This window comes from Gallinula chloropus (assembly GCF_964237585.1).
Source record: "Gallinula chloropus genome assembly, chromosome: 1".
Classification (NCBI taxonomy): domain Eukaryota; kingdom Metazoa; phylum Chordata; class Aves; order Gruiformes; family Rallidae; genus Gallinula; species Gallinula chloropus.
Window position 1 is genome coordinate 14,038,089 of NC_140085.1, and position 25,670 is coordinate 14,063,758.

Below are 25,670 nucleotides of genomic sequence, written 5' to 3' on the forward strand. Positions count from 1 at the left end.
TTCCAAGTAACAAGCGATAGGACAAGAGGAAATGACCTCAACCAAGGGAGGTTTAGATTGGATGTTAGGAAAATTTTCTTCACTGAAGGGATTGTCAAGCATTGGAACAGGCTGCCCAGGGAAGTGGTTGAGTCACCATCCCAGGAGGTATTTAAAAGGCGTGTAAATGTGGTGCTTGGGGACATGGTTTAGTGGTTGGACTTAGCAGTGGTAGGCTAATGGTTGAACTTGATGATCTTAAGGGTCTTCTCCAACCCAAATGGTTCTATGATTCTAAGAACTGTCAACTTCGCCTGCTTTGGACCAGGTTCTTTATGTGTAGTACTTTAGTCCTCAGCGCCTGGAAATGCCGTTTCCCACATTGTGTATCGGGTTTGCAGATGAAGACAAGTGAGAGTGTGTCCATGGTTCCATTTCATCGTTTCATTCCTTGCCCCAGGCCCTGCTCCAAGGACCATGTTATGCCCACTGGTGGGACTGGGAAGATTCTTGGTTTGTGTTATTTATTAAAAAACACCATCTATGTTTGCATTAGATTCTAAGTATTTAGTAACAGAACTTGTTCTACAATTTCATGTGAAGCTTGCATGGCTCGAAAAGTCTAACGTCAGAATTGTTAATTGACATTATTTTTATTGAAGCATGGATCTTTAGCTTGGTTCACCATAAAGTGAAACATTTTATTTATGATAATAGACAGTTTAGGGCTATAGGGGCATTATAACGTTGCTGGTGTAGATACAACTTTATCAGAAGATACAAACATGACCCGCAATAGAAACAAACACCAAAGAGAACACGATGAAACGCTCACTGTTTACAAATCACTTCATTACTACGGACACCAAATGGCAGTTACTGTAAGTAAATCAGTTGCAGAGAACTGACTACATTTAGACAGGGAATTGGGAATTTCTTTTTGGGGCTTCATCCACAACTCCTTAGTAGAAAAAAGTTTAATGTCAAGCATTCTTTTTTTATCCACAAAACAATGCTAACCAACAGACATATCAAAGAATAAGACCGAAAGATATCAACGTCTTTACAACTACCTTTGCAATTATCTTCTTGATTAGGTACTTTGATTTTTTTTTTAATACATTTTGTCAGAAGGTAAATAGCCCAAAAATCAGCAGCAAAAATATTACAACAACAAAACAAGTAAATACAGTGCCAATGTGTCATGTTGTAGAAGAGAATACAAAGAGGACAATGATAACTTAATCATATAAAATGACACAGAGCTGAAATACAGTGCACTTAAATACCTATGTGACAAAGAATGTTAAATTCTGTACTTAGTATGTAGGTTTTTTTAAACGTAAAATCTGAAAAGTCTTTGTGCTTAAACTTTTTTTCCTGTTAAACAGAATTAGTTGCTTACTTCCAATACTGCCACTGTAACTGATATTACAACAGATCACAATTTTCACAGACACATCAACATTAAAACATTTACCTATGAGAAAATAAGTCACTTCTCATTAGTTCACAGTGTGAAAAAGTGGTGTACGCTCTGTCTTGAGAAAGGCTTTCAGTTATCCATCAAGCCAGTTGCAGATAAGTCCTGATACCAGACGCAGTGCTAAATTTAAAGAATGGAAAGCAACACATCACATGTTGGGAGGAAAAAAAATAAATTTCTTATTTCTTCATGGATATCGTCTAAGTGACCTTCGTCTTCTGTTGTAGAAATGCCTGAGCCCATGTTGCCGTGAAAAATTCATCATGTAATTTTGTTTGCGAGTGCTGTTAAAATCAAAGGGTGGGGGAAGAGAACAGTGTCAGTTTCTTTTATAGGTACTTTAAATTCTTCTTTAAATTCTTTAGGAGCAGTAAGCTAGTGGCACAGATTCTTCTTTGTCCTTGCACAGCCTTTCAAGCCTGGGTAATGTGGTGAGAAGTGCACCCTTTGTACAACAGCAAGGTACAAGGCAATTAAGAATCTGTCCCACTTTGCTTTTATTTACAATTCATCATTTTAGGGAAAAGTTAGAAGCTTTGAGCTAATGAAAACTTGTGCTGCCTAGGGCCAGATTCACTAAAGCTGTATGCACTTCATACCCTCTCAATACAGGGCTTTTCTCTACAATGGTTTTATACTCCAGTTACCCTTCTGTCTTTGGTCACTCACTGCTTTACCTTAACTGCTTTACCTTGAGAACAGAAGATCTTTACTCCATTATCTTCTACTTTGCTCCACTTGTCATTATCTTTACCATATAGGAAGTAAGTACAGCACTTTTATGAAGACTTAATGTTTCTCTCCCCTATATGCCCCATCCACATTAAAAGGAAGATGTGAAAAATAAGCAGCATCACCTCTGAGAAAAAACAGGCATGAGACACCCTGACTGCAGCCCAATTGAAGGGACACTTTTTTGAAAGAACTACCCAGAGGACAAAACCCCTTCTACTACCTAACAGGTTTCTACTTCTCCTATTGAGGGAAGAATGATGAGAGGGCAGTGGTGGACAAGATGGCTGTCTGGGACTTCTGTACCTGAAACCCATCTAACTCCTAAGGGCTGGATTCCCACCTTCAGTTTCCATATTTCAGCAGCTTTGGCAATGGTGCTGTAGCATCTGTGGGGCATCCTCGTGAGTCTACTTTTTGGCCTACAGAGACTTGCATCCACCTTGGAGAGAACGGCACGTGCAGCACCATTGACCCTCTGCATCCCACTGCCTCTGCTGTGGCAGGGGACTCCAGAAGAGCCTCAGGGGTTTGTCTGGCTATGCCTTTTCTTGGTCTGTGTGCAATCATATCTAAACCCTTTACACCTGCACACAAATAGAGGTCTGCATGTATCTGCAGCCAAACTGCATTCAGATTACATGAGAATGAGTTTGTGTATTCTGCAGTTCTGATAAAGGATGTCTCCTCTCAGACTTAACAACTTGCAGTGCACTTGGCCAGATGTATGAAAGCAGCTGAGATGTTGCTATAAGTGAGACAGCGACTCTTGTATTCTGCACTATAGAGTCCCATGGTGTGGGAAAGACCTTTTAATCAGAGAACTACTCCTAAAAAATAAAGATAGTATCATGTAGTGCTGCCAGACCCTAGTTTTCAGAGCCATCTGACCCCCTTTCTCACATGGAAAAATGGCATACAAGATAGTCGCATAGATGCAGCCAGAAGATGCAAATCAGAGCACAGCATTAACCACACAGACCCCCAGGACAACTCCAACGTGTAAAGAGTTTTATCGAGGAGGAACTGCTGGTGACTGTGTGGCCAAACTTCCCTTTGGTTTCCAGGGGAAAGGAGCTGCAGAGTCGCAGTGAACCTGGCAGTCTGGGGCTAATTTCTGGCTCTGTCTCCTAATCCTCCCTGCCTACTTAGGACCTGGGGCTTTCTAGCTTCATCTGTCAGTGGGAGGAGGACGCCTGGCCTAAGCATCTCTGCTACAAGGGGTGACATGATACCAGGACCCTCCAAACCAATGTCTGATTTTTGAGGGTGATGTGTGAAGTAAACGTCTGCAGTGCACATTGCAGTCAACAAACCTGCCATTTATGGGTGCAGGGCAGGTTTTCAGTCGAGTGAAAAGCTAAATACTCATACTACAATAAGTCTCTAGTGCATAAGTTTACTTTTAGTGAATGTGGCCCTTAGGACAAGGTGTAGTTCATGCTTTGCAAAATACGTATGAGCCTCTAGAGGCAAAGATAGCTTTTGCTCTATGCTAATATAATTAAAAAAACCCTATCTGTATAACAAAATTATACCCTTTTCAACAGCTAGTCCAGAATACAATTGACAAAACTGAATAAAAACAGTTGTTCCAAAACCTAGGTTATAAACTAAACAAATCCAATTTGCTTCCCAACTAGTTTTCCAAGGCTTTGCAAATTTTTTTTTCCACTGAAATGTACATACAAGAGTGAAACAAAGTCCAGATCCTGGTGACAATGAAAACAAACAGGTCCACACTCAGCACCACTTTTGGCACTCTCACAGTAAGGCAGAGCTCTAGAGCATTTGACAGTTGAGAGGGGGCTCAGTGTTTCAGGCTGACTTGTCCTGAATTTCACCTGTCTTCTTCAAGTGAACAGGAAAGGTCTGTGCTGGTTTGTAAGAGGCTTGTTGTGTGAGAGTGGCAGCGGTGAGTTCATGAAGTTTTAATGCTACTTGGTAGCTCAAGTGCAAAGAAGCACAGAAGATCAGTCTTTATTCTGGTCCTGTAGTCATCTCAGTGGAACATCACCCTCACTGCAATATTGAGTGCCTCACAGAGGAAGGCAGGAAAGAAATCACAGCCCTGAACCTGCCCCTGTAAGTGGCTGCTGTTGGTCATGAGGCTTGAAGGAAGTCTTAATTTTGTCTTCCCTTTAATTCCTGTTGCCTAGGAAATGTGTGGTTCCTTAGACACAGGGACTTCGAGGTGACATCCTACTTCTCAGAAGAGCATCCTAACCATGAAGTGAGGACAGAGCACCTATCTACTGGGAGAAGGCTGCTCCACAGCCAAACTACAGGAGACGTGGGCCTGGGAGAAAGTAGAGCCCAACATTGAGTGGCCTCACTGTAGGTACATGGGACCAAACAGAGCCCATCATTGTGTTTGGCTGAAAAAATTTCCAGTTCTGGACCTGAGCTTGGCTGTGAGAGCCTCAGCTTGGGCATGATTTGGACAGCTGGGGCACGTGCTAAGCTCTAGTCCTAGTCCCAAGAGCCTTCAGCTTCCCCATCTCCTGCCTTTTGTGTGCTCACATTCAGCAACAGCTCAACAGAGACTTTCAGGATTTGTTTTGGACACTTCCGGGTGAACTTGGCCTCTTTCATTTCAAATGCCTGTTTTGTATCTGTCCTTAAAGTTGTGATGAAGATGTTTAAAACAATAAAGAAAAAGAAAAAAAAACAAACAACAAAAACAAAGGAAAAGAAATAATTGAAAAGGAAAGGGTTACCTAAGAACTTAAAAGAGACTTACTTATTTTTTAGGTATATCATACCGTTGTTATGGTGATCAAGACGTTACAAAGAAACATATTTTTGTCTTCCACTGAAGACCAAAGCAGAGCAGTGAGTGAAAAATAAGAGAATTCTGAATTCCCAAGAACTAAAAGCTTATTTTTTTTCTTGTACTGACATGGTTTGAACTTGCCCTCACTGATGTCTGAGGTAGACTTTCCAATGGCTGCTTGGGTGCCACGTAAAACCTTCATGCCTGCTATAGAAAATGGCATGATTTTCACTCTTGCTGTAGGTAAATACCTATATTCTATGGATTCTAGTACTGTATAGTATGTACAGTCTGGTATCCACAATATCAGAGTAGGTCTGTGTTTATTTTTCTGAATTCATTTTATATATTGGTAGGAGGCAAGCACTGTGCAAGAGAGCACAATAGTGCAGGAGGAATTATGTGTTTCTTGCATTTGGTGGATATAAGAATGCTTTCAATATTATTAATAACAAATCTGATTTGTATTTTCACAGACTGATAAAATATTACCATGCCTTTGCTGTTGTTTTCTTCTTTGGAGGTCCCAAAATATACTGGGCAGCATGAAGCTTTATTAGCAATAGACCCCTCCTTCCATAATGGAAGGTGCGGAGAGAAGTTTTTTTGGGTATCAGTGGCAACTGAAAGGTTGCTTTGCAAGAAGCCTTTGCAATGGACTGGTCAGCATCTGCTGATCCCTCTGCCTTTTCTGTGTATTCACAGAACCATCAGTGAATCAGAAAAGTACAGATCCAAAGCAGTTATCTGTGTATTGCTGAGGGAGCAAACAGCAAAAAAAGCAATTAACAGGAGCAACTGCTGCATAACGTCTGAAAGGTTTGGGTGCATTATTAAACAATAAATAGAAGATAAAACTGCTGCAAGTTATGTAGGAAAATAAATAACATTCCAGTGAAGTCACAGGAGTTGCACTGGTTAAATGAACACAATGTGCAGCCAATATAGATGGACAAAATTCTGTCTAGGGCATGTTCAGTAAATGCCTAATGTAACACAATTTATGAGTTGCTCTGGATCTTTATACTTTAATAGAGAATTTTGGTTATTGCATGTGTCCTAAAGCACAGTTTGAACTACAGGTCTGCAGTTTAAAATCTATGAAAAGAGAAGAGCCAAATGGAATGAAAAATATGTGATAAACCCCCTCAGTATATACTAAACGTCATTAAGTTTTCCTGTGTTTTTGTTTTTAATTGGCAGGGCACGACAGGAACCAAACAGAAACAAAAATATTTGGATAACAAAACAAAACATGAACGAGGCCCTAGAAGACAGCACAGACATCCCTCTCAGGACTAGGCTTGGGGTAAATTTTGAGGCTGAATTGCAGATGCTTTGTTAGGAGGGTATTGCAATGAGAAAAGTGATGTGCTCTGACTGAGGTCCTGACAGCTTGTATCGATAGCAAAGGTCTTTGGCTCCCTGAGATTTGGACCCAGAGCTCAGTAACTGTGTTGGTTGGTGGTACCTATTAACCCTGACAACACAAAGCAGCAGTTACAAGAAAAAAGAACTGCCTGGGAGACACTTGCTGCGTGTCTAAGGGGTACGCCTGGCTATGCCACCTTGCAGATTCACTGATAGATGCTACCTGGCTGTGGCTTCAGCTCTGTGGTCATTAATTAAAGAAAAAAGTGGGAATTCCCCCTTGGAGCTGAGAGGTTGCCCACACCACATGCTGGGTGCCTCCATGGGCAGGTCTCATTGCACCACAGAAGGAGAAGCCCTTCTCAGTGCAGCGCCAGTGAAATTCCCACTGCGGTACGAGGTGAGCTGCTGAACACTTTCCACTAAGTTTAATGTCCCCCAGTGCTCCCCTGGGGAAGAGCTGCAGGATCAGAACCCTCATGTGGCACATCTCAAAGAGTACAGATGGTTTTCCACTGACCCATCATTGACAGAACTGTGCAAGAAGTGTAGCTGTAACAGCAACATACATTTGATATTGATTCAGGGAAAGTACTTACCTTATTCTAGTGTAAAACCAATGACAGCAAACAATGAAATACAACACAAGTTAGAAAATGCCTTTCAATGCATGCAGCACTGTGATTAGTCATAAAACCCTGATGAGGTTTAGAGGCAATATAGGACTTTTCGTCTCTTTTGAAAATAAAAATTGAACAAATTATTTCCTGATATTTTAAATCAATGATCATATTTTATATTCTATAAAATTCAGCATGCACTTTTTAGAAACATAATAAAAATATCATAAAAGCAGACTGCATCATATTAAATTTGGCATAAATGTTGTGAATATTCAGATAATTGCCTAATGTTCCAACTATTTCTGTTCTTTGTTATAAATGCTGATACTTGAATTTAAGTGCATTTTTCAAATCATTGCTTTGTACTTAAAAATGAAGCAGATGTAAATGCTTTTCCACATGAGCACTCTTTGTAAGAGCTGCAGTGTATAATTTGTATTTTAATGTTGCAAAATAAGGATAAACATTCTTTGCACCAAATGCAACACAAGTTCTTGCTGAATCATTTGTGCCAAAACCGTGAGAGTATCTCGACAATGAAGAGCATGGAGTGGTGGCTATGGAGGGAGTTGTTCTGTTATCCAACATTTAATCCTAAATTAGTAGGTGAAGGAAGTATCTCTTGCAGCCCTCACACAACTGAAATTCCTTTGGACAGCATCACGAGTTTTGGGGTGCAAAGAAAGCCACATTGGAGCCTTAGTGTTTAGCTTATCATTGCCCTTTAGTTCTCAATACCTTTGACCAGAATTGAGTTTGTAAGAGGTCTGTAAGGGGCTGCCCCAGACACAGGGAAATGGCAGTTCCAAAGGCACATGCAGAAGTGTGTGAGGTGTCTGTGCAGTGGACAGGCTGAGAGCTGTGCTTCCAGGGGTACACGATGTGCAGATGAAATGCAGGGCTGGACATGGGCTCTTCTTAGGGCAGAAGTACAGGGGCACAGAAAAACACTCTAAGTCTGGGGTAAAAGACTTCTTTATCCTAAGAAGAGCCACATGGACCGTGTGAGAGTTGTGCCCAAAGCTTTCTGTATGAATGGAGAGAAAAAAACGCTGCACTAACGAGGAGTGATCGGCACTAGCTTTATAGGGACTGGACAACTAGACAGCTAGGATCCTCTCCCTTGTACAGGACAGACATCAACTGTTGTTACAATAAGCTGGTAAGATCAATTTAATGTATCACACAGTCAAAGCAGGTATTGTGTGTCACCTGTTCGTAAGAAGTGCTCGATTTGAGCACCATTTGCATCTGCATCACAGTTGTAATGATACTGCTTTTTAATGAGTGATTCAAATTCAAAAAGTGGAATGATTTTAAGTAACATACAAAAGCATCTATCTTTGGCTTTTCTTATCACTGACAGGTATTTTGCATGCACGTATAATCTGCAGGTTAATTTTTCCCCCAGAAAACTGTCTTGGGAGCAAAAAGAAAACAGAAACTGCACCCTGAAAACATGTTTGCTGGTGGGAAGGTGATGGCCCTTGACTCAGAAATCAAATGGACTGAATGGACTGTCGTGACCCTGGCTGTGCTTCAGCTGCAAGTGCTATCTGCTCTGCAAACTTTCATTCTGTGATAGAATTTCAAATCTCTGGACTGCTAAGAAGAGCTGAGCCGTGAGGGCAGGCATTCAGTGAGCATTCACAGACTTGTCCCCGGGTTGAGCACTGTAAGGAGGAGCAGGGACATCCCCCAAGCTGGATGGGAAATAAAATCAAGGAAGGCCTTGGTTGTGCTGCATCCCTACAGCACCTGTGCTGGCAGCTGCTTGCCCTCTTCCTCCAGCCATTAGTCTGCTCCAAGAAAGTGTGGCTCACTTGCCTGTGGGCTGAGGAAAAGCAGGTACAGGGTACACCTGGGGGTGCAGGCAGCCAAGACAACACCTTGGGCATTTGGGGAAAACCTGGTCTCTTTGTGAGCCCACAAGGTAGAGGAGGAAACACAAGATGAGATGTCGGGAAAGCCAGGAATTTCTGTATGTGCCAAGCCACACCTCCTAGTATAGGGGGACTTCTTGCTGTAACACCTCACAGGAGAGAGGCTGTCCTGCTGCGGCAACATGGGTGTACAGAGCTCAAACAAACATGAACACCTAGGACCAAGAACAATGAAGATAATTCTGATGGTGCCCAGAGGTGTATGGAGTCTCCTTCAGGTGAGTGGTGGAGTGCAGGGCTTTAAGAGGACCGAGCACAGACTGCATTAGACACGGACCACCATCATGTTTTGCAGCCATGAATGTTCATGACTTTCTGAGGGAAAGTTCAAGAGCCAGCAGGAATTACTTCCAATTGGAAGGCACAGATGTTTCCTAAGGTATCCCAGCTTTGGGGTGAGTAAGCCAGGCAGAAGCCTGACTCTCCAGTGGCTCCCTATGAATTAGTGGGAAGAGGTAATGACAACACCCAGCTGGGTGATTTTAGTCCATACCATGCCAGAGAACTCTGGGGTGACTATCACACATAGACCTCTCCTCTGGCAATCTCAGTGGGAGGGCAGAGCTCCTGAAGGACACTACCTTCTTGCCTCTCACTGGAGAGCTGCCAGTATGGGGTGGATTGCTCTTCCCAGGGGCAGGCAGGGTTTCTGTGTCCTTTATTGGGAAAGGAAGGAATTCTAAGAACCAAAGCTGAGTCCTATGCCTAGTGCTCATGGTATGAATCCCAACAGCCCTGGTGTGTGCAGGGTCATCCAGGGTTAGTGCTGACAGACCCCCTTCTCTATGCCTGGAAGCATTCTGTGAAGGTGACCAAGTGTCTTCATCATTTCACAGGGGAAGAAACTGAAGTGCTGGAGGCAAAGGGAGCAGTGTGAGGTGGCAGAGTGAAACAGCAGAGCTAAAGGAAAACCCAGGTGAGAGTATCTGTTGACAAGGAACAGTGTGTTTCCCTTCAGAAAGCCTTCCAAAAGCTTTATTGAACCCTTTGTGGGTTACTGGCAAATAAAATTTAAGAGGTCTGAAGAATATTTTGATGAATTAGAAGGTGCAGATAGAACTTAAGCAGAAGAGAGAGGTCAGTGTCCCCTTTCAGGTCTGAGCATGTGCTGGCATATGAACCAGATGTGCCACAGCATGTAATTCTGCCTTTCCTGAGCAGTGCATCTCGTGTTGTAGTTAGCAGGGGCAGGAACTCCACATCTGGCCTTTGGGAAGTACACTGTCATGGCACTGCATTTCACAGTACCTAGTAAAGGAGAAATCTGTCTGGTTTGGTCTGTCTTCCTCTGTGGGTTGTACCAGGTGTCACTTGGACACAACAGAAGCTCTTTTTCTCTAGTCTGATATTTTGGCCAATATTCAGAAGCGTGTTAGAGCTGAGTAACAGGAGAAAAAGGGGAGCCATCAGAAGGCACTACCTGTCCATCTGGTTCCTCCTCTGGGCAAGGTGTGATTACTTGCTATAGCATTTCTATTGCTGTCTCCATTCTAGTATAATGTATCTCATATGACTGACTTGTCACCACTCAACTTGGCAGATCTCCCTGTCAAGGAAGTTCTCTAGAATTTAGCCTAAGAATCACTTTTAAAAGATCTGTCCTATTCTTACTTACACTCCCTAATCCTCCCTAGGATTGATAGATAGTATTATGCTCTATTTTTTTCCCACCTGATTTTTTCTTTCTTTTTTTTTAATCCCAAGCAGAAAGACACAGGAATATTTCAGAACCACCGTTTCCCTTTTCCCTGGTTTCCCATACACTGTGAACCTCCTGCAGGCTCACAGTCTTTCCTATCTTTCCCGAGGCAGCATCGTACAGCCACTGATTAACTTAGTCAGAATCACATCTGTCTCTCTGTTCCTTCAAGCTTTAAGCTTAATGTTATGGAGGCAGAGCCCAGCAAGGTGTACAAAAGCAGCAGAGTGTGTATTCAGTGTGGGGACCAATTTGATTTGGCGTTGATATGATTGCCATGCAAGCTGGTGCTTCTCAGTGGACAGAAGAACAGGGCTAACTAGCAATCAGAGAATTCACTTTGCTACTGTTACAAAACATTACTTGCAGTGTCTCTGCTAATTCAGAAACCTCATGGTTATAATTACAGAGGCTGGAGGTTATCCAAGCCTAGTTTCTTCATTACTGGTTTTTAAATTGTTCAATAAAAGGAATGTTTGAACCTATCTATGGAGCAGGCACGCCTCTCTCTGCCAACCACTGTCAGCGATGAGTTCCCGCCCGTGAGGTCACTAGCATCTCACTTCTACTGGAACTAAATTGTTAGAGAAAAAGCAGGTCATCTCTTCGTGACGTAACACAGGAAAATCGGGTCAGCTGCCATGAAACCCATCTCAACAATGGGAGAACAGAAGGGTGCAGACACTTTACTTGGTAAAATCTTGACAGGGGGATGAGTATAGAGCTCGGACCATAGGAACCTGATATAGTGAACCCTGTTTCTGAACAGTATCCTTCTTACTAAAAAAAGGAAATGAATAAGGCATTAGTTGCTAACACAATTTTTTCAGAGGCACAATAACATTATTTTGTGCAAAGAGCAATACAGCAGAGGCTTTTCTATCTTCAAAAGGATATAAATCAGCCTTATATGGCAGCACAGTGTCAAACAGAAATACCCTTCCTTATGTCCCAGCACAATACATTCTGCAGTCATTGCTGCATTACAGGATCACACCGATACCCAGTGGTGATAAAGCCCCACTTTCCCTCCTGCAATTTTCCACATTGCACGACACATACTCCTGCTGTACCACTCATTTCATGACCGTCTTAACCACTGGCGGTTGCAGTCAGGGCAGAGCATTAGCTAAGACTGGTTCTCAAAGGTTTCCATGGGCCACAACGGTTCTTACTGAGCTTAACACTCGTGCCATGCTGGAGGATTTCAGTGCTTTCTGAGATGGGGTGGGATGAGGTGAAGCTGATACTCACAGGACGACTTCTACGTGGTCCAAAGCCCACTGATCATGACCTGTTCCGTTGTGACGGGGCTGCCACCAGCGCAGTAAGACTCCTTTCATTCGTGCCTCCCTGTCATCATAAACGTAAGAGCCTGTGAGAGCTGCAGACTGTCAGTGGCTTGCACATCCCTACCTACCCCCAACAGGAACTGAGAGCAAAGTCAAACCATTATTTCTACATCCCTGAGCCTCAGCACACTATATGTGCAAAACATTTAGTGGTGGAAAAAACACACAGATAAGAAGGATTAATTTTTCCCTTTCATATTCTGTTTTTCTTCCAAGTACATTGATAAACACTAGGCTGGAATCTCTTAATCAGCTTTCCCTTTAAGTTTTCTTCTTTGTTTACCCTCTCATGAATCTTTTTTGTTGTACAGTGATGTAAAGATTGATTCTTTCTTAGCAGAAATATATCTTGTGCAGTTAGAGGTAATGAAATGTGACTGGGTACTCACAGGGGAACATTATAAGACACTCTTTGGGCTTGTATAAAGTCCTTTGGCTGATGCTGTGCAATTACTTGCCATGTAATTCCATTATTTACACTGTATTGGAGGAGCACTGCCTTGTCTACAGTGTTCGGATCACTCAGATTGGTATTGCAGCTGTCTGTTTGTGAGATGCTTCCAATTTGCAAAACAAACATGATTTTGCTGTAAAATACAGAGAGAAAAGGGATTTTCAATATGCAAAAAGTATTCAAACAGGAGTAATAACATTTCCAGGTTTATTGCAGTTACCATATTAAGACTTGGAGCATCTGCAAGAATCACTACTTTTAACTTGCAAAATAAACTGTTCTCACATCTCTAAAACGCAGCTCTGCTTTAAAGTAATACTTCACCGTGTATGACATATTGCTGTAAAGTTGGAGGCAATAGATCCAATTTTCCAATGTATCCACACAAAACTCACAAGCAGAAAAACTATAAACATGCAGATGAGTGTATGAAAAGCTAAAGAAGGGCAAATAAAGGTTGAATATAATAAAACACCTAAAAGATTTCTTATCTTCTTCCTGGGTGTTCAAATAGGAAAGGAAGAGCCTGATTTATATCTGGCCCATTTGCTAATTCGTCCTGTTTCTAATCTTGCTTTAGACAACTAAACACAAACCAGCCCAGAAACCTGTCACTCTGTTCAGAGCCAGCACAGGCTGTTTGCGTTTGTTTTTCCATGGCCAAAGCGGCTCAAGAGATGAAAAATATACTCCTGTTCATTGCCAGGTGAACATAATTCTGTTTGACAACTGAAATGGGAAAATGAGCCTGTAATTACTAATAGCATCTTTAGTCATGACCGTTGTGGTGGCAAATACAAACACGGGATTTGTCTTATCAGATCAGGCACTGGTCCAGACAGTCTGGTGCCCGGTCTTTGCCAACGGCTTCATTGTGAGTGCTGACTTACTAGACAGTGCTCCATTGGGCATGATGAAAACATCTGACCTTTTCATCTGACATCGCTCCTTCTCACTCCATCTCCCAAATGGAAGTCACAAAGCATCTTGCCAACCGTAATGTTTATCTGCCAGCCACATCTGACTGCATGGTAGAGCCAGGTCAGTCCATCCTCACCAACACTGGCTCACATGACTGCATGTACATAAAAAGAGTTTCCTTTCTCATGAGCTGCTAAAAGAGCTTTTTAGGCTCAAAATATTACCTTGCTCGGGTGAGATCCAGAGGCTTAGTCACAGCTTGTCGTATTTGACATCCATTAAAATAGAGTGAATCTCCATGGGCATAGGGCGCCAGCTGTCCACATCCATTCCCTATCACTCCCCCTTGAATGGTTTCCCAGTTTATTTCAGTGACTCTTTCGGATTCAAAATTATCTTTAATATAACTGGGGAGGTCGTGGCTAAAAACAGAGCAGTCATCACCTAAAAATGACACAGTGAAGTTATAAAACACAGAAAAATCTAAAGCACCGAGAAAATTAAGTTACAGTTCCTGTAATTGCAGGGTTGTGGCTCCATATGCAGTGTGACTACAGGCTGAATATATGGTGGCAGATCCACTCATAATGTGCACACTGGAGGACAACATTTTTTTTTAGAAAATGGAGGCTTATTTTATCCAACAGTATCAGTTCAAGAACCGTAACAGGGTTTCTCCTATTTTGCACTGATTTCAATATATGAAACCTCACATTGCCAGTTGATGGGAAATGCATCTAAACCAGGGAAGGGGTCCAACCATGATGAAATTATGAGACTGTCCTGGAATATGTTAGATACTGGCTCTGCTCCCATAAGGCACTTCTAATTTAATGAGGGCACTCAGGTACCATTAGGCATGGGCTTAGCTGCACTGCAGGATTAGAGAACAGCACTCTGGCCCAATGGGGCAGTGGGTTGAGTCCCTGGCAGGGGTCAGTCATCCTCATCTGCATCCCTTATACACACCCCCTTGGAAGAAGCACAGGGGTGGAAGCCGTTTCTGGGTGAGCAGGTAGCCAGTCTGACTGGGCTTTACATAGAGTGCCTGTCAGAAGAGACTACTGACTCAATCCAGAAAGAGTAAACCAAGAGCTGTTATTTGCAGCTCTGTCAGATTATTCATCTATAAACCGTTAATCATTCCAGTGATTTATGGACATGTTGCATCACACCGTCTTTATCTTTTTGTTCAATTTTGAGCTAGATTAGACTGCACCAGATGTATAAGAAAGAAACTGAAGAAATGGAACCTTGGTATCCTTCATCACAAATGCAAATGGCTCCAGTCGTGCAATATCCGTGGCCACTGCAGAGCTTAGGGCACGCTTCCCCGATGTACACATGGTCAATTGCCCAGCTTTGCTTCTCTAGTTCTTCTCCCTTCTGAATCCACCTGAACTGGGTTGCACTGCAAACACCAAAATCCAAACACTGTAATATTGCAATCTAGTGATTAAACACCTGTGCACAGCCATGTTCAAATATGCCAGCAGCAGATTCAGTGAAAACTGTGGTATGAAGGGGATGTGACTTCAATAACTGGATAGTTGCACCCTGAGTGGGAGGCTGCTAAGTCATTGGCAGTAGCAGCTTCTTTTAACAAAAAGCTTCCTGAAAAACATTAATTATGTATCTGATCTAAATCCAACAATAAAGAAGCACTTTTAATTCACCAGTTGTTCCAAGCAAACAGTGCCAGCAAGACAGCTGACATTTTACAGGCCCACAGTGAGCTGACCTTTCCACAGCTTACCTGGATGAAACATGATCAGGCAGCTGGATAGTTATTCTTCTCCACATGGAGCTGTTGACAGAGTTATAGATGGTAGCTTCATGGAATTGAAATGGGGAGCAGCCAATGCTATTAGATGAGGAAGGAAGACAGTGTGTCTGGACGAGCTGCCATGAGTCTGTTCTGTAAAAAACAACAAAAAAAGTATTTTAGAACAACTGGAAAGAATAATGAAAGGGAAACAAGCAATTTCTAAGGGTCATGGCATTGCCTGTCTTACTAAAACCCAAGAGATGCTCAGCAATAGTTTCCATGCTCTGTAGCTCCACATTCATCCACAGTCATTTAAGCACAGACTATACCTTCACTTCTACAAATGATAATGCACTACTATACTGCAGCACAGGAGAGAGGGTTATTAGTTGTTTGCTGAAGACCAAATTGGAATTAAGTAACCTCTACTTCATTACAGCCTGGTGCTAAATATATAGTCCGATATATAGTCCTGTGTCTTACTAAGACAACAGTTTCCTGTGAATGTGGTTTTCTACAAGCACATTTGTAACAGGAGCATGTTCATGACTCTAACTGCAAGCTCAGTGCCATGAATCTGTCAACATCTGGGAGAAATTACAAAGAGAATTTATGGGAGCTATGTAGACAAATCCCAGTGCTTGTAAATGGGCTTTGTTCAGATCCTGTTACAAGATGAATAGCAAAGTAATTGTTTTAATAAATAAAAGCTCTTTAGGCTTTTAATATCATCATCTTTTTTCTTTTTTTTTTTTTTTTTTACATCTGTGCATTCTGCTGTCATTTACCTGGCATCCTTTGTATACTCCAGCATCACAGAGTGGAGGTCTCCACAAGAAGTTGCCTCGCAGCCAACCACAATCTATAGCACAAATAAAATTGGCTACTATAACAATTCAGGTAGGCATTTAATGTGATATATAATGAAATCTTGCTCTCCTGGTTTTCTTCACAGGGTGTATAAAGGAGATTGACATTTCAGATCTTGGACAAAATCAATCAAAAGTGGGTGGAAAACAAAAGACGCAGGAATTCATATACTCCTTTTACTTAATGGATTTTATTTAATTACTGCTGTTATTTGCAAGCAGAATCCTAACACTACATTCCTAAAGTTCACAATAAATATCTAAACAAATGTTGTTTCTGAAACACGAAGATATGGCAGCTCCTTGGTGTTTCAGAAAGTTAAGTACCTATGTATTAATTGCCTTTGAAATGTATCATTCATAATAATTAAATGTGGCTATGAACTTAAAGTCATTCCAATTTAAGAATAGAACTATTCTGAATATTTTAAATGATAAACAAATTTGTGTCATATTAGAGTGGAAAGACAGTACCCAATGTACAGAATTGAAAAGATAATAAGCCAAATTTTAAGAGCTTCCAAGCCAAATGTTAGCCCTACTCTAGAGCTGAGGTTTTAGTTTGGAAATAAAACCTTTGCTGTAGCTGGTGAAGAAAAGGGAGAGGGCCAGGAGAGAAAAACTTTACAATGAGAGTTTAGAAATGCAAACTATTAAAAGCTGATGGGTTATAATTTTGGCCTTTAAACAGAGGGATAAGATGATAGGCTGTGTAAAAGAAACAGCTTTGGGGAGTCTTGGCATTCAGTAGTAAAAAGCGTATCAGGCTGTGGAGGGTGGCGCGCTGTATAAGTGGAGGAAGCAGTGCTTTAGAGGCTGTATTAGGCAGTCACTAGAAATTAGGCAACGGTGTAGAGGAAAGGTCAAAATATTGATTAGTGGAAGATGGAAAATTCTGGAACTGTTTTGTTATACAGAAGAGCAATGAAAAAACCAACAAGAAAATAGATGATTATTTTGATCATTCGCCTTTCATACTTATTTAAGCCATGAAAGTTCCCGGCCTATTTAAGACATGGCACTTGGGGAAGGGCTTAGAACATTTCTGGACAACAACTACATGTTGCCTTTGGCCCTGTGCAGAATTCTACCTTAAAACAAAATAAAAGTATTAATAAATGTTTCTCTGATTATTTAGGTAATTTGCCATGGCACAAGAAAGAAGAAGGGGGGTACCTTCCACTCGGGCATTTTGTATTTTCCATATCACAGAATCACAGAACGTTAGGAGTTGGAAGGATCACCCAGACTAAATCACACAGGAACACATCCAGGCAGGTTTTGAATGTCTCCAGAGATGGAGACTCCACACCTCTCTGGGCAGTCTGTTCCAGTGCTCTGTCACCCTCACAGTGAAAGAGTTTCTCCTTAGAGAAATATGCCACTCTTGTCCATCCTGCCTCTACCTTACCTTTTCTGTTTAATCATGAGAATGGCATATTCTGCATGCTGCGTGTTCTCACCTTAGAAAATAATTCCTATTGTATCTGATGCTCCATTAATTTCAGGAGAAAGGGATTAGACTTCCAGTCCCTCTCAGTAACCCCCAAAGTATACAGACAGTCAGAGTAATTTGTCATTTAGTATTCATGTAACCTTTCTGGTTTCCATTGCCTACACTTCAGAATTTCCTTTAAATTCTAATAAAAAGTCGTTATTTATTGCTTGTCCAATTGAGCATCCTAGTTGGAAGAAGAATAATTTCTGGAGACGCATTAGATGATTTTTCCTTGCATATTTTACTTTGGAGAGAAAGAGAACATTTCTTACTTTAAACTGCATCATGTACCCCGGCTGTATAATGAGCTCCCTGGAGGACAGGATGTTGTGTGTTTTGTCCTTTTTCTTGTTTGGCCAGTACAGATGGAATGATGGGTTTCCACAGAACCCCGCAGTCCTGACCGCATTAGGGTAAAAACTCCAGTTTTCTTCATGAGAGGTGCCTTCTATTAACATGAGTTAAAGATAATTACTGCATTGTCTCAGTAAACATCAGTAAACATCAAGGCTTAGTAATGAACCCACAGAATTACTAGACACAGTACTTCAGTGATATAAACTGTAAATTGATGCTATTTGTTGTAACAGACATTAAACAAGCTAATAACATACAATAAAAACATCAGCTCCAGAGATGTAATTAAAATGTTTAAATAATAGTACTTTCAATAAATATGATTAAATAAAATCTTACTACCAGGAATTTAAATGAAATTATTTGGACCAAAATAAACATTTTTTTGGCTTCCTTATAGGTATATACATATCTTTATATACACACATACATATCTGAATATACATGCACATGTATTTACACATCCCTTTTATGAGTAAGAATAGCATACTGATAGCATTAAGTCTATGAAAAGAAAAATGTGCAGAGTTAAAATGTGCTTGCAAGCTCACAGGGCTTGTCTTAGATAAGATAATGCCAGACAACAGCCTGTCTTACCATCATCAAACGTATCTACCAGCTGGCTGGGGTTGATCTCTGCTCCTCCGATCAGGATGTTGTCCAGAGCCCACTGTGCCCGGTCGGGGCCTGAAACCACAATCCCATTGCTGATGGTAAAAGGCTGCCACCAGCGCAGGCGGGTCGTGTTGGTCAGCGCGTGCTCGGGGAGGAGGATATAGTCATGCCTGACTGAGATGTATTTTTGGTAATCCATCTCATGAAGCAAAGTCCAGGATATCCCTGGAATGAAAAGATGCAGATATAGTAATTAAAATAAGCACATGGTAGAATCTTCTACAAGATTAAAGGAAGAAGTAGAAAGTAAAATTTAATAGCTATCACCTTCTGATAGGCAAATCTTAACTTCTAAGGGTAGTCGGCAACTGTTGGTCATTGCAAGAGTAATCTTGTAATCTTATAAAGGAATCAAATTGGCTGGAAGCCACTGAAACCAGGCAGGAGGATTATGGAAAACTTCTGAGCAATAGATGGAAATTTTAGGCAGGGAAAAAAAAATTTCAGTTAAAATTTACAGTTAAAAATTGTTTTATTGTTTTGAATCCCTCTGACAACTTCTCAGATATTCATGGTGCTTCAAGGCTGTAGCTTAGCTGAAAATACAGGATGTACTTGCCTCCATCAATGGAATAATCTAGCAGAACACCCTCCTTTCTGCAAGTTGGTCTATGGCATGTTGTCATGTTGTTTTCACTCCCAATTCTCCCCCAGTACTGTAGAAACCTAAGAGTAAATGTTTACATTTACATCTGTTAAAGGTCTGCCAAATCAACAAGTTTGCTTTCTGCTAACAGATGTACTAAAAATGTAAAAATTCTGGCATTTTTAAGCAAGTAACATCGATGTGCAAGTAGAACAAAGGCTTCCAAAGCCATTGCCTTGCAATTCTCTGAGAAACCTCATGAAATTCAGCAAAGTCCTGCCCCTGGGAGGCACTAAACACTTGCAGTCATACTGGCTGGGGACTGAGTGGCTGGGAGCTGCTTTGCTAACAGTTCCTTGGGAGTGCTGGTGGAAGGATAGCTCAGCATGAGTTAACAAGGTGCTCTTATATCAATGAGAGTCATAGAAGAAGTTGATAAACTAAGGTAAGGTCAGTGATGGCCACTGTTTGCCTCTGTCTTCCCTTTTTTTTTCTTCTCCCCCCTTTTCTTCTCTCCTCCCTTTTTCCCCCCTGTGGGGTGAGGAGAGTGAGTGAGCAGCAGTGGTTATGTTCTGAACTCAGTGGGAGACACAGCTGATGTGTGCAGGAGTAGAGACAGCGATGTCCAGGAGGCTATGGTATCACACCTCTGCAGGACAGGCATTGCTGAGGCCAGGCCACTCCTGAGGAAAGGAACCTGCTGCTTCACCTGGACATGGCAGACCCTTTTCCCTGTGCTAGGGTGAGCCTTGCCCTCTGAGATTCATCTGAAAGCATCACTGCCTTGAGAATCATAATGTCATTAGTGTCGACCTCAGGTAACACTAGGCTTTTGGTGGCCTAGAGATTCCTAGGAATTCCCTGAGCTTCAAGCTATGCTGCCTGCTGCTTTATCAGTGTTTAACAGAACTTGCCATTAAAATAATGTGGAAACATGACCTACTTTGCCCCCCGCAGGTCCAGATCTTGAGTGACAGCTTGCCTCACAGTTGCACCTCCAAAATACAGAGTTGTGTCTTCTGCAAGAATCCCACACTCAGTACAGGTATTTCCACCTTCTAAGGACATCCATAAATCTGGTTTAATTTCTTCATTGTCAAAGCGCTCTTTCAGGAAAGTCTGTAAGGTGTTTACATAAAACACAGGTCATTATGAACTTAAGCCTTTGTGATGACCACAACTGGAACTGACCTCAACATATTTAGGACTCATGAACACTAAAAATTTTTTAAGGTGATTGAAGATAATTAGGTAATTTAGACACTTGAACTGAATTGACTAAATAGGAAAATACGTTCAGGCTAGATTTAAACATATTTGGGGGGTAATCCGGCACACTAAGATTTGCATGTGCAAATGAATAAGGTTGGCAAGGTTTTGGTAGTGTGTGTGTGTGGGGGGGGGGGGAGGGGAGGCTGCAGAGGTGGCTGCTGTGAGAAGCTGCTAGAAGTTTCCCCCATGTCCAACAGAGCCAATGCCAACTGGCTCCAAGATGGACTCGCTGAGCCCATCAGCCTTACCTTGACCCATGAGCCTTTTGTTGTATTTTCTCTCCCCTGTCCATCTGAGAAGGGCAGTGTTGAAACAACTTTGGTGAGCACCTGGCCTCCAGACAGGGTCAGCCACCACAGTGGGTCTAATTCATAACTGTGCTTAAGACTGTGTAACACCATACCAGTACTTTTCTAGTACATATGGTAGAAATGGCTATTATATACGTTCTCCTCAGCAAAACCAGTACTGCAATGAAATGTCAGGGTTATTGTAGTGAATATGCATTTGTTGCAACTGCCTGTACAAATACTTGTACTGAAAAACATCTCAGATATATCTTAGATTTCCACTTACCTTCAGCTGTGCAGTAAAAGCGATACCAAGAGCGAAATCCTGGCATTAACAATATAGTAGTAAAACTCCCCTAAAATTGCTAGGATTTTATCCCAAAAGTCCTCAATGTGAAGAATGCATTGCTAATTAAAAATTGCAAAAACATAATTGTCTTTGCTCATAGAATTGGTATTTCAGATGATATAGGGTTATAATAATTCAAATGACATGATAACTGAAAAGTTAAATAGTTATATTCTCTTTAGACAGAATGCTGCTTAATCTGATGTTTCTGTGGATCACATACCTACTATGTTCTTATCTGATGTAGAAAAAAAGAGGTGGTAAATACTGCATTTTAAGCTAATTTGAAGTTCATTACATATTCTTTTCTAAATACGTTAAATTTTTTAAATATGTTAACTTTTACATTAGCAATATCTAACTAGATTTCACTTGCTTCATATGGGGCAACACTAACAGTAGTTAGGTGAATAATTTTAAATAATTTTCTGTTGTTTTCACGTATTCCCTACTTCAGTAAGCTCTTTCCTGATAAAGGCAATCTTACAGGTCTTGATCAGATATAATCATATGTTCAAGGGTGAGTATTGTCTAACAATGATCTAAGGATGAACAGTGAACTTTCTTAGAGCTGTATTGAGCAGTATTACTTGCAAATTCAGTACTTGGATACTGCAGTAATAGTTTTGTTAAAAAAAATCCCCAAAACTATAAAAGACTTGCAAATAGGTTTGATTGTCTTCAGGCTCACAGAAATCAAAGCTGAATCTCCAGTAGGATCGATCTCCTTCCCTCTCTCGCTTCCCCAGACAAACACATGGCAAAAGTCACTCTTTAATACATGCAAAAAAATTACCTTCAGTGTTTGGGTCAGGTAGCAGTTTGGTCCTGAATAGCCAGGATCACAGATGCATTGCTCATTCAGGCAGTCTCCATGACCTCTACAGTTTTCCAGGCAACCAGGGCCCAGATAGAAGTTATCGATGGCCCACTGCATATCTGAGTATTTCTGGTAGAACCGAAACCTCACAGGGCTGGACATAAAGGAATGAAGAAAAGCAGACAGATGTGCAAATCAGCTCTGCTCAACTGAAAAAAGGTGGGTGAAACACAATATACTTATGACTGTGGTGTCCTCCAAGCTTCCACAAGTAATATCTGGCAGTGTCTGTTAAAAATGATTTTATCCATATCCTTATCTTCCTTACACATGTACTATCTATGTTACATACGGACGGATTCCAGATGCTTCTGAAGCCAGAAGAAGCTATTCTGGCTTCTTGCAAGAGAACTTCAGTTTTGGTTTTACTTCCTAAGCAGATTACTCAATGAATAGAAGAGATCTTAATTTTGCAGAAGAAGACAAATGGTTTGCATATGTGCAGATGACTGCAGACAATAAGGGTAACTTTTCCACTCAGTAAGGTCATAAATCTACTCTCTAATTGACCACGGCTGTCTGAACAGAGCAGAACATGCTGTACTGGAGCAGACTGTGGAAAAGGATAACTTTGCTGGTTATTCAGACCAACAGTCATGGCCAATCTTGATTGACAGGAGATAAAATTATTCAGCATACATAATGGACATGAACACTGCTAGTCTGCACTTTCCTTGACAGAAAATGAAAGGGCAGATGTATCCTCTGTTGGTTTTTTTAGATGGTACAGAATCCCAGACAGAAAGAGTAGCGGGTTCATACTTACTTGCCCACAAGGTTTTCAGGCAGCGAGTAAGTTACTCTTTTCCACCCTTTTGTGGGAAAGAAGACAGATGGCTGTGAAACACTCCCAGAACATTTTGGATCTGCTGGTAAACACTGAGGTACTAAGTAGCTCCAGCTAACACCGAAGTCAGTGGAATACTGCACATGGACCTGATTTTGTGCAAGTTTTTCTGAAGTTTTGCATCCAACAGAAACCTAATAAAGTAGACAGCAGAAGTAAATTAGAAATTAAAGAAAGAAGTTTCCACATGAAAAATGACTGTGGGATTTTACTGGAATTGTGGCAGTAATAATGCACGTATGGTACTGGTTATCTGCAGATCCCATCAGTATTCCCAAGACTGAGAACAGGCATCATACTCAGTTTCATTTTCTTCTAGTTAGCTCACATTTCTGCATTTCCAGGTTTTAACACTTGTGCATTTTACCCCACCACCCCATAACTAATAAAGTTAATCTCCCCTCCCACACAACTGAAGATTTGAATATTTCAGAGGAGGCCACCCAGCTTGGTTATGTCAGACAGACCTTGTTTATGGGAGAGATGTCCAAAGGGCTCTTGTAACTTCTATATTGCTGGGCTGGGTTATTTCTTCAATTTAGGTACGGGGGTGTGTGAAGGGTGGTTTGGGTACAGGTTTGATGTGAATGCATGCCAACATAGGACCAGTGTGGACACTTCTGAGCTGCTTTTCCCTGACCAAGCAGTTGTTAACATAGGCACCAACATATATGTGTAATATATTTAGTACACGATGTCCTTACAACCACTATGCTGCAAGAGTGTGTCACCTCTGAGAACAGCTCAGGTTATTAAAGCTGACCAACATGGAGCAGGTGAAAAAAATTAAGGATGGCCTACTAACAAAAAATTTCCCTTAGGGAATGGCTCACGTGTGGGCCTATACGTCATCCTTTCTCAAGAAAAATCTACTTAGACTTGGAGCAAAATGTGTTTTTGCATATTTATGTTTCATGCAGAGATTTTACCTTGAACTGCATAATCCAGCCTTCTGTAGGAGTCAGGTCGTGGGTGACTGCATAGACCTCTCTGCCATCATGACTCCCACAGATCATGACACCATCAGGAGAATCACAAAACCTCTCAATTGAGCAATCATCGTGGAATAACCAGTGTTCATTCACTTGAAAATAAATGGGAATATCAGTAATATACAATGACAACATAAATTAAACAGGGACTAGTACTAACCACTAAAGGTGATTCATGGCTTTATTTTTCGGCCTATATGAGAATTATTTAGCATTTGCTCCTGAGAACAACAGCACCCCATCTTTCCCATGTACATATTTATTACATTTACCACATCCACATTCATTGCTCAAAGCACCTTTTACTTCTCTCTTACATAAGCATTATAACATTATTTTTTAATATTCAAGAAGTAAGGACTTACTCAAAATATAAACTTTTGTTGTGCTGGACATCATGGGTCAACTTTTTAATGAATATTGCCCACATGTCTGCACAAAGGGTACCCCAGCACCATTAGCTGTTAAACCTTGCAAACATCCAGAAATAGTTCCTAAAAAATTTAGTTGTAAAATGTAACACAAATTCACTGAAGAATTATTTAAAAAGTTAAGAAATGGTAACAAATACTCAATAAATTTTTTGTAGAATAATCTGGCATATAAAAATAATTTTTCTTTCTTTGAGAGAAACTAATCTTCTAAGAAAATCCACACAATAGAAAAGGAAAAATTACATTACATCTTTTCATTTTGCATTTTGTGAACTAAAACCAAAAGCCAGGACTCCTGTAGTGATGTGACTGTTTGTGAGACAAAGATTTGGGAGCTCAGCAGATTCAGAAATCACAGCACTGACTTGCTCTTTAATTTAGAACAACCTAAAACCTTTACCTGTAGTTTTGTCTTCCATGACCATGTCAAAGGCAATCCTCCCAGTGGGCCCTGCATCGGCAGGGGAGCGCTCATGCTGCGGCAGGGGAGCGCTGCTGAAGGTGTCGAGCATCACTGTCCTCTGGTCAGCTGAGCCAGAGATCAACACATTGTCAATAGCCCAGTCATTCTGGTCCAGGCCATCGTGCTTAGGTTGCCACCAGCGGAAGCGTGTCCCAATGGTTTTGGCATCATAGGGAAGGAGGATGTTCACAAAGCTGAAATACAAAGGGGAAATTAGTTATCAGAAAGCCATGGGACACTTCTTTTGACCAGGTCCATTCCTGTTGTTTCCTGGAGTATGTGAAAGTTGGAAAAGTAGGGAAAGACTGGGTGATCTATCCCATCTTTCCCTATGAGGGACTGCTGAAACAAAAACCTTCCTGATCACTCCTAGCAACATTCCTGGGACAGGGGTTTGGAGCATGGTGGGAAAGGCCAGCAGTCAGACTGTGGAATGGTTTGAGAAACCTCATGTATTCCAGCTGTGCTTATGGGGCACAATGCAATGGTCTAGCCTAGGTCCCAATTAAGGGAAATGTAAAGAAGGACAATGTTGAGGTAAAATTAAATGACAATATTCAACCTGGAGCCTTTCAGCAGGTAGCAATGTTCCAGTGCAATTTTTTTTTAATTTTCATTGTAGTAGATAACTTAAATCTCTTGTCCAATTAAAGTCCTGGTGATTTCCTGGTGAACTCAAATGAAACAAAAAATAATGGGTCCATCCCAGTCCCATTTTCTGTAAGTCTCAAATTAATTAGTGAGGAAAGGTCCACCCATATCTATGCATGGTTTGAACCTCTAAAGTGTCTGAAAATTGCTTAAGTTTATTCATCCTTTTTATGGATTTGAAAAAATTCAGTTTCTCTTCTCAACACCAATTTCTATCTAGTTCTAGGAGGCTGGCTCCTGTCAGTAAGAAACTAGAATGCAAAAGAACAAGATGCACATCTTTACAGAGGCTAATTCTCTCTCTTTCTGCAACCATTTATGAATCTACTGGACTACTATAGATTCCTTACCACCCTTGTATTTCTGCTGTAGCAGCTGCACAAATCTTGATGCTCAAGCCAAT

General features: G+C 41.2%; 1 protein-coding gene across 1 annotated transcript in view; it reads right to left on the reverse strand.

The window, feature by feature from the left end:
• Positions 1-619: 619 nt before the first annotated feature.
• RELN (reelin) overlaps positions 620-25,670 on the reverse strand; it is a gene marked incomplete at its 5' end in the record, with an annotated part of 289,955 nt that continues 264,904 nt past the window's right edge. Inside the window, 15 exons of the mRNA XM_084269735.1 lie at positions 620-1,749; positions 11,864-11,962; positions 12,351-12,548; positions 13,561-13,780; positions 14,590-14,747; positions 15,093-15,254; positions 15,893-15,966; positions 17,744-17,919; positions 18,426-18,668; positions 19,063-19,169; positions 20,033-20,208; positions 21,797-21,974; positions 22,647-22,861; positions 23,657-23,811; positions 24,554-24,810. Of these exons, the coding sequence (XP_084125861.1) occupies positions 1,653-1,749; positions 11,864-11,962; positions 12,351-12,548; positions 13,561-13,780; positions 14,590-14,747; positions 15,093-15,254; positions 15,893-15,966; positions 17,744-17,919; positions 18,426-18,668; positions 19,063-19,169; positions 20,033-20,208; positions 21,797-21,974; positions 22,647-22,861; positions 23,657-23,811; positions 24,554-24,810 (2,515 nt within the window). The 3' untranslated portion in view covers positions 620-1,652. The remainder of the gene's footprint in view (positions 1,750-11,863; positions 11,963-12,350; positions 12,549-13,560; positions 13,781-14,589; positions 14,748-15,092; positions 15,255-15,892; positions 15,967-17,743; positions 17,920-18,425; positions 18,669-19,062; positions 19,170-20,032; positions 20,209-21,796; positions 21,975-22,646; positions 22,862-23,656; positions 23,812-24,553; positions 24,811-25,670) is intronic.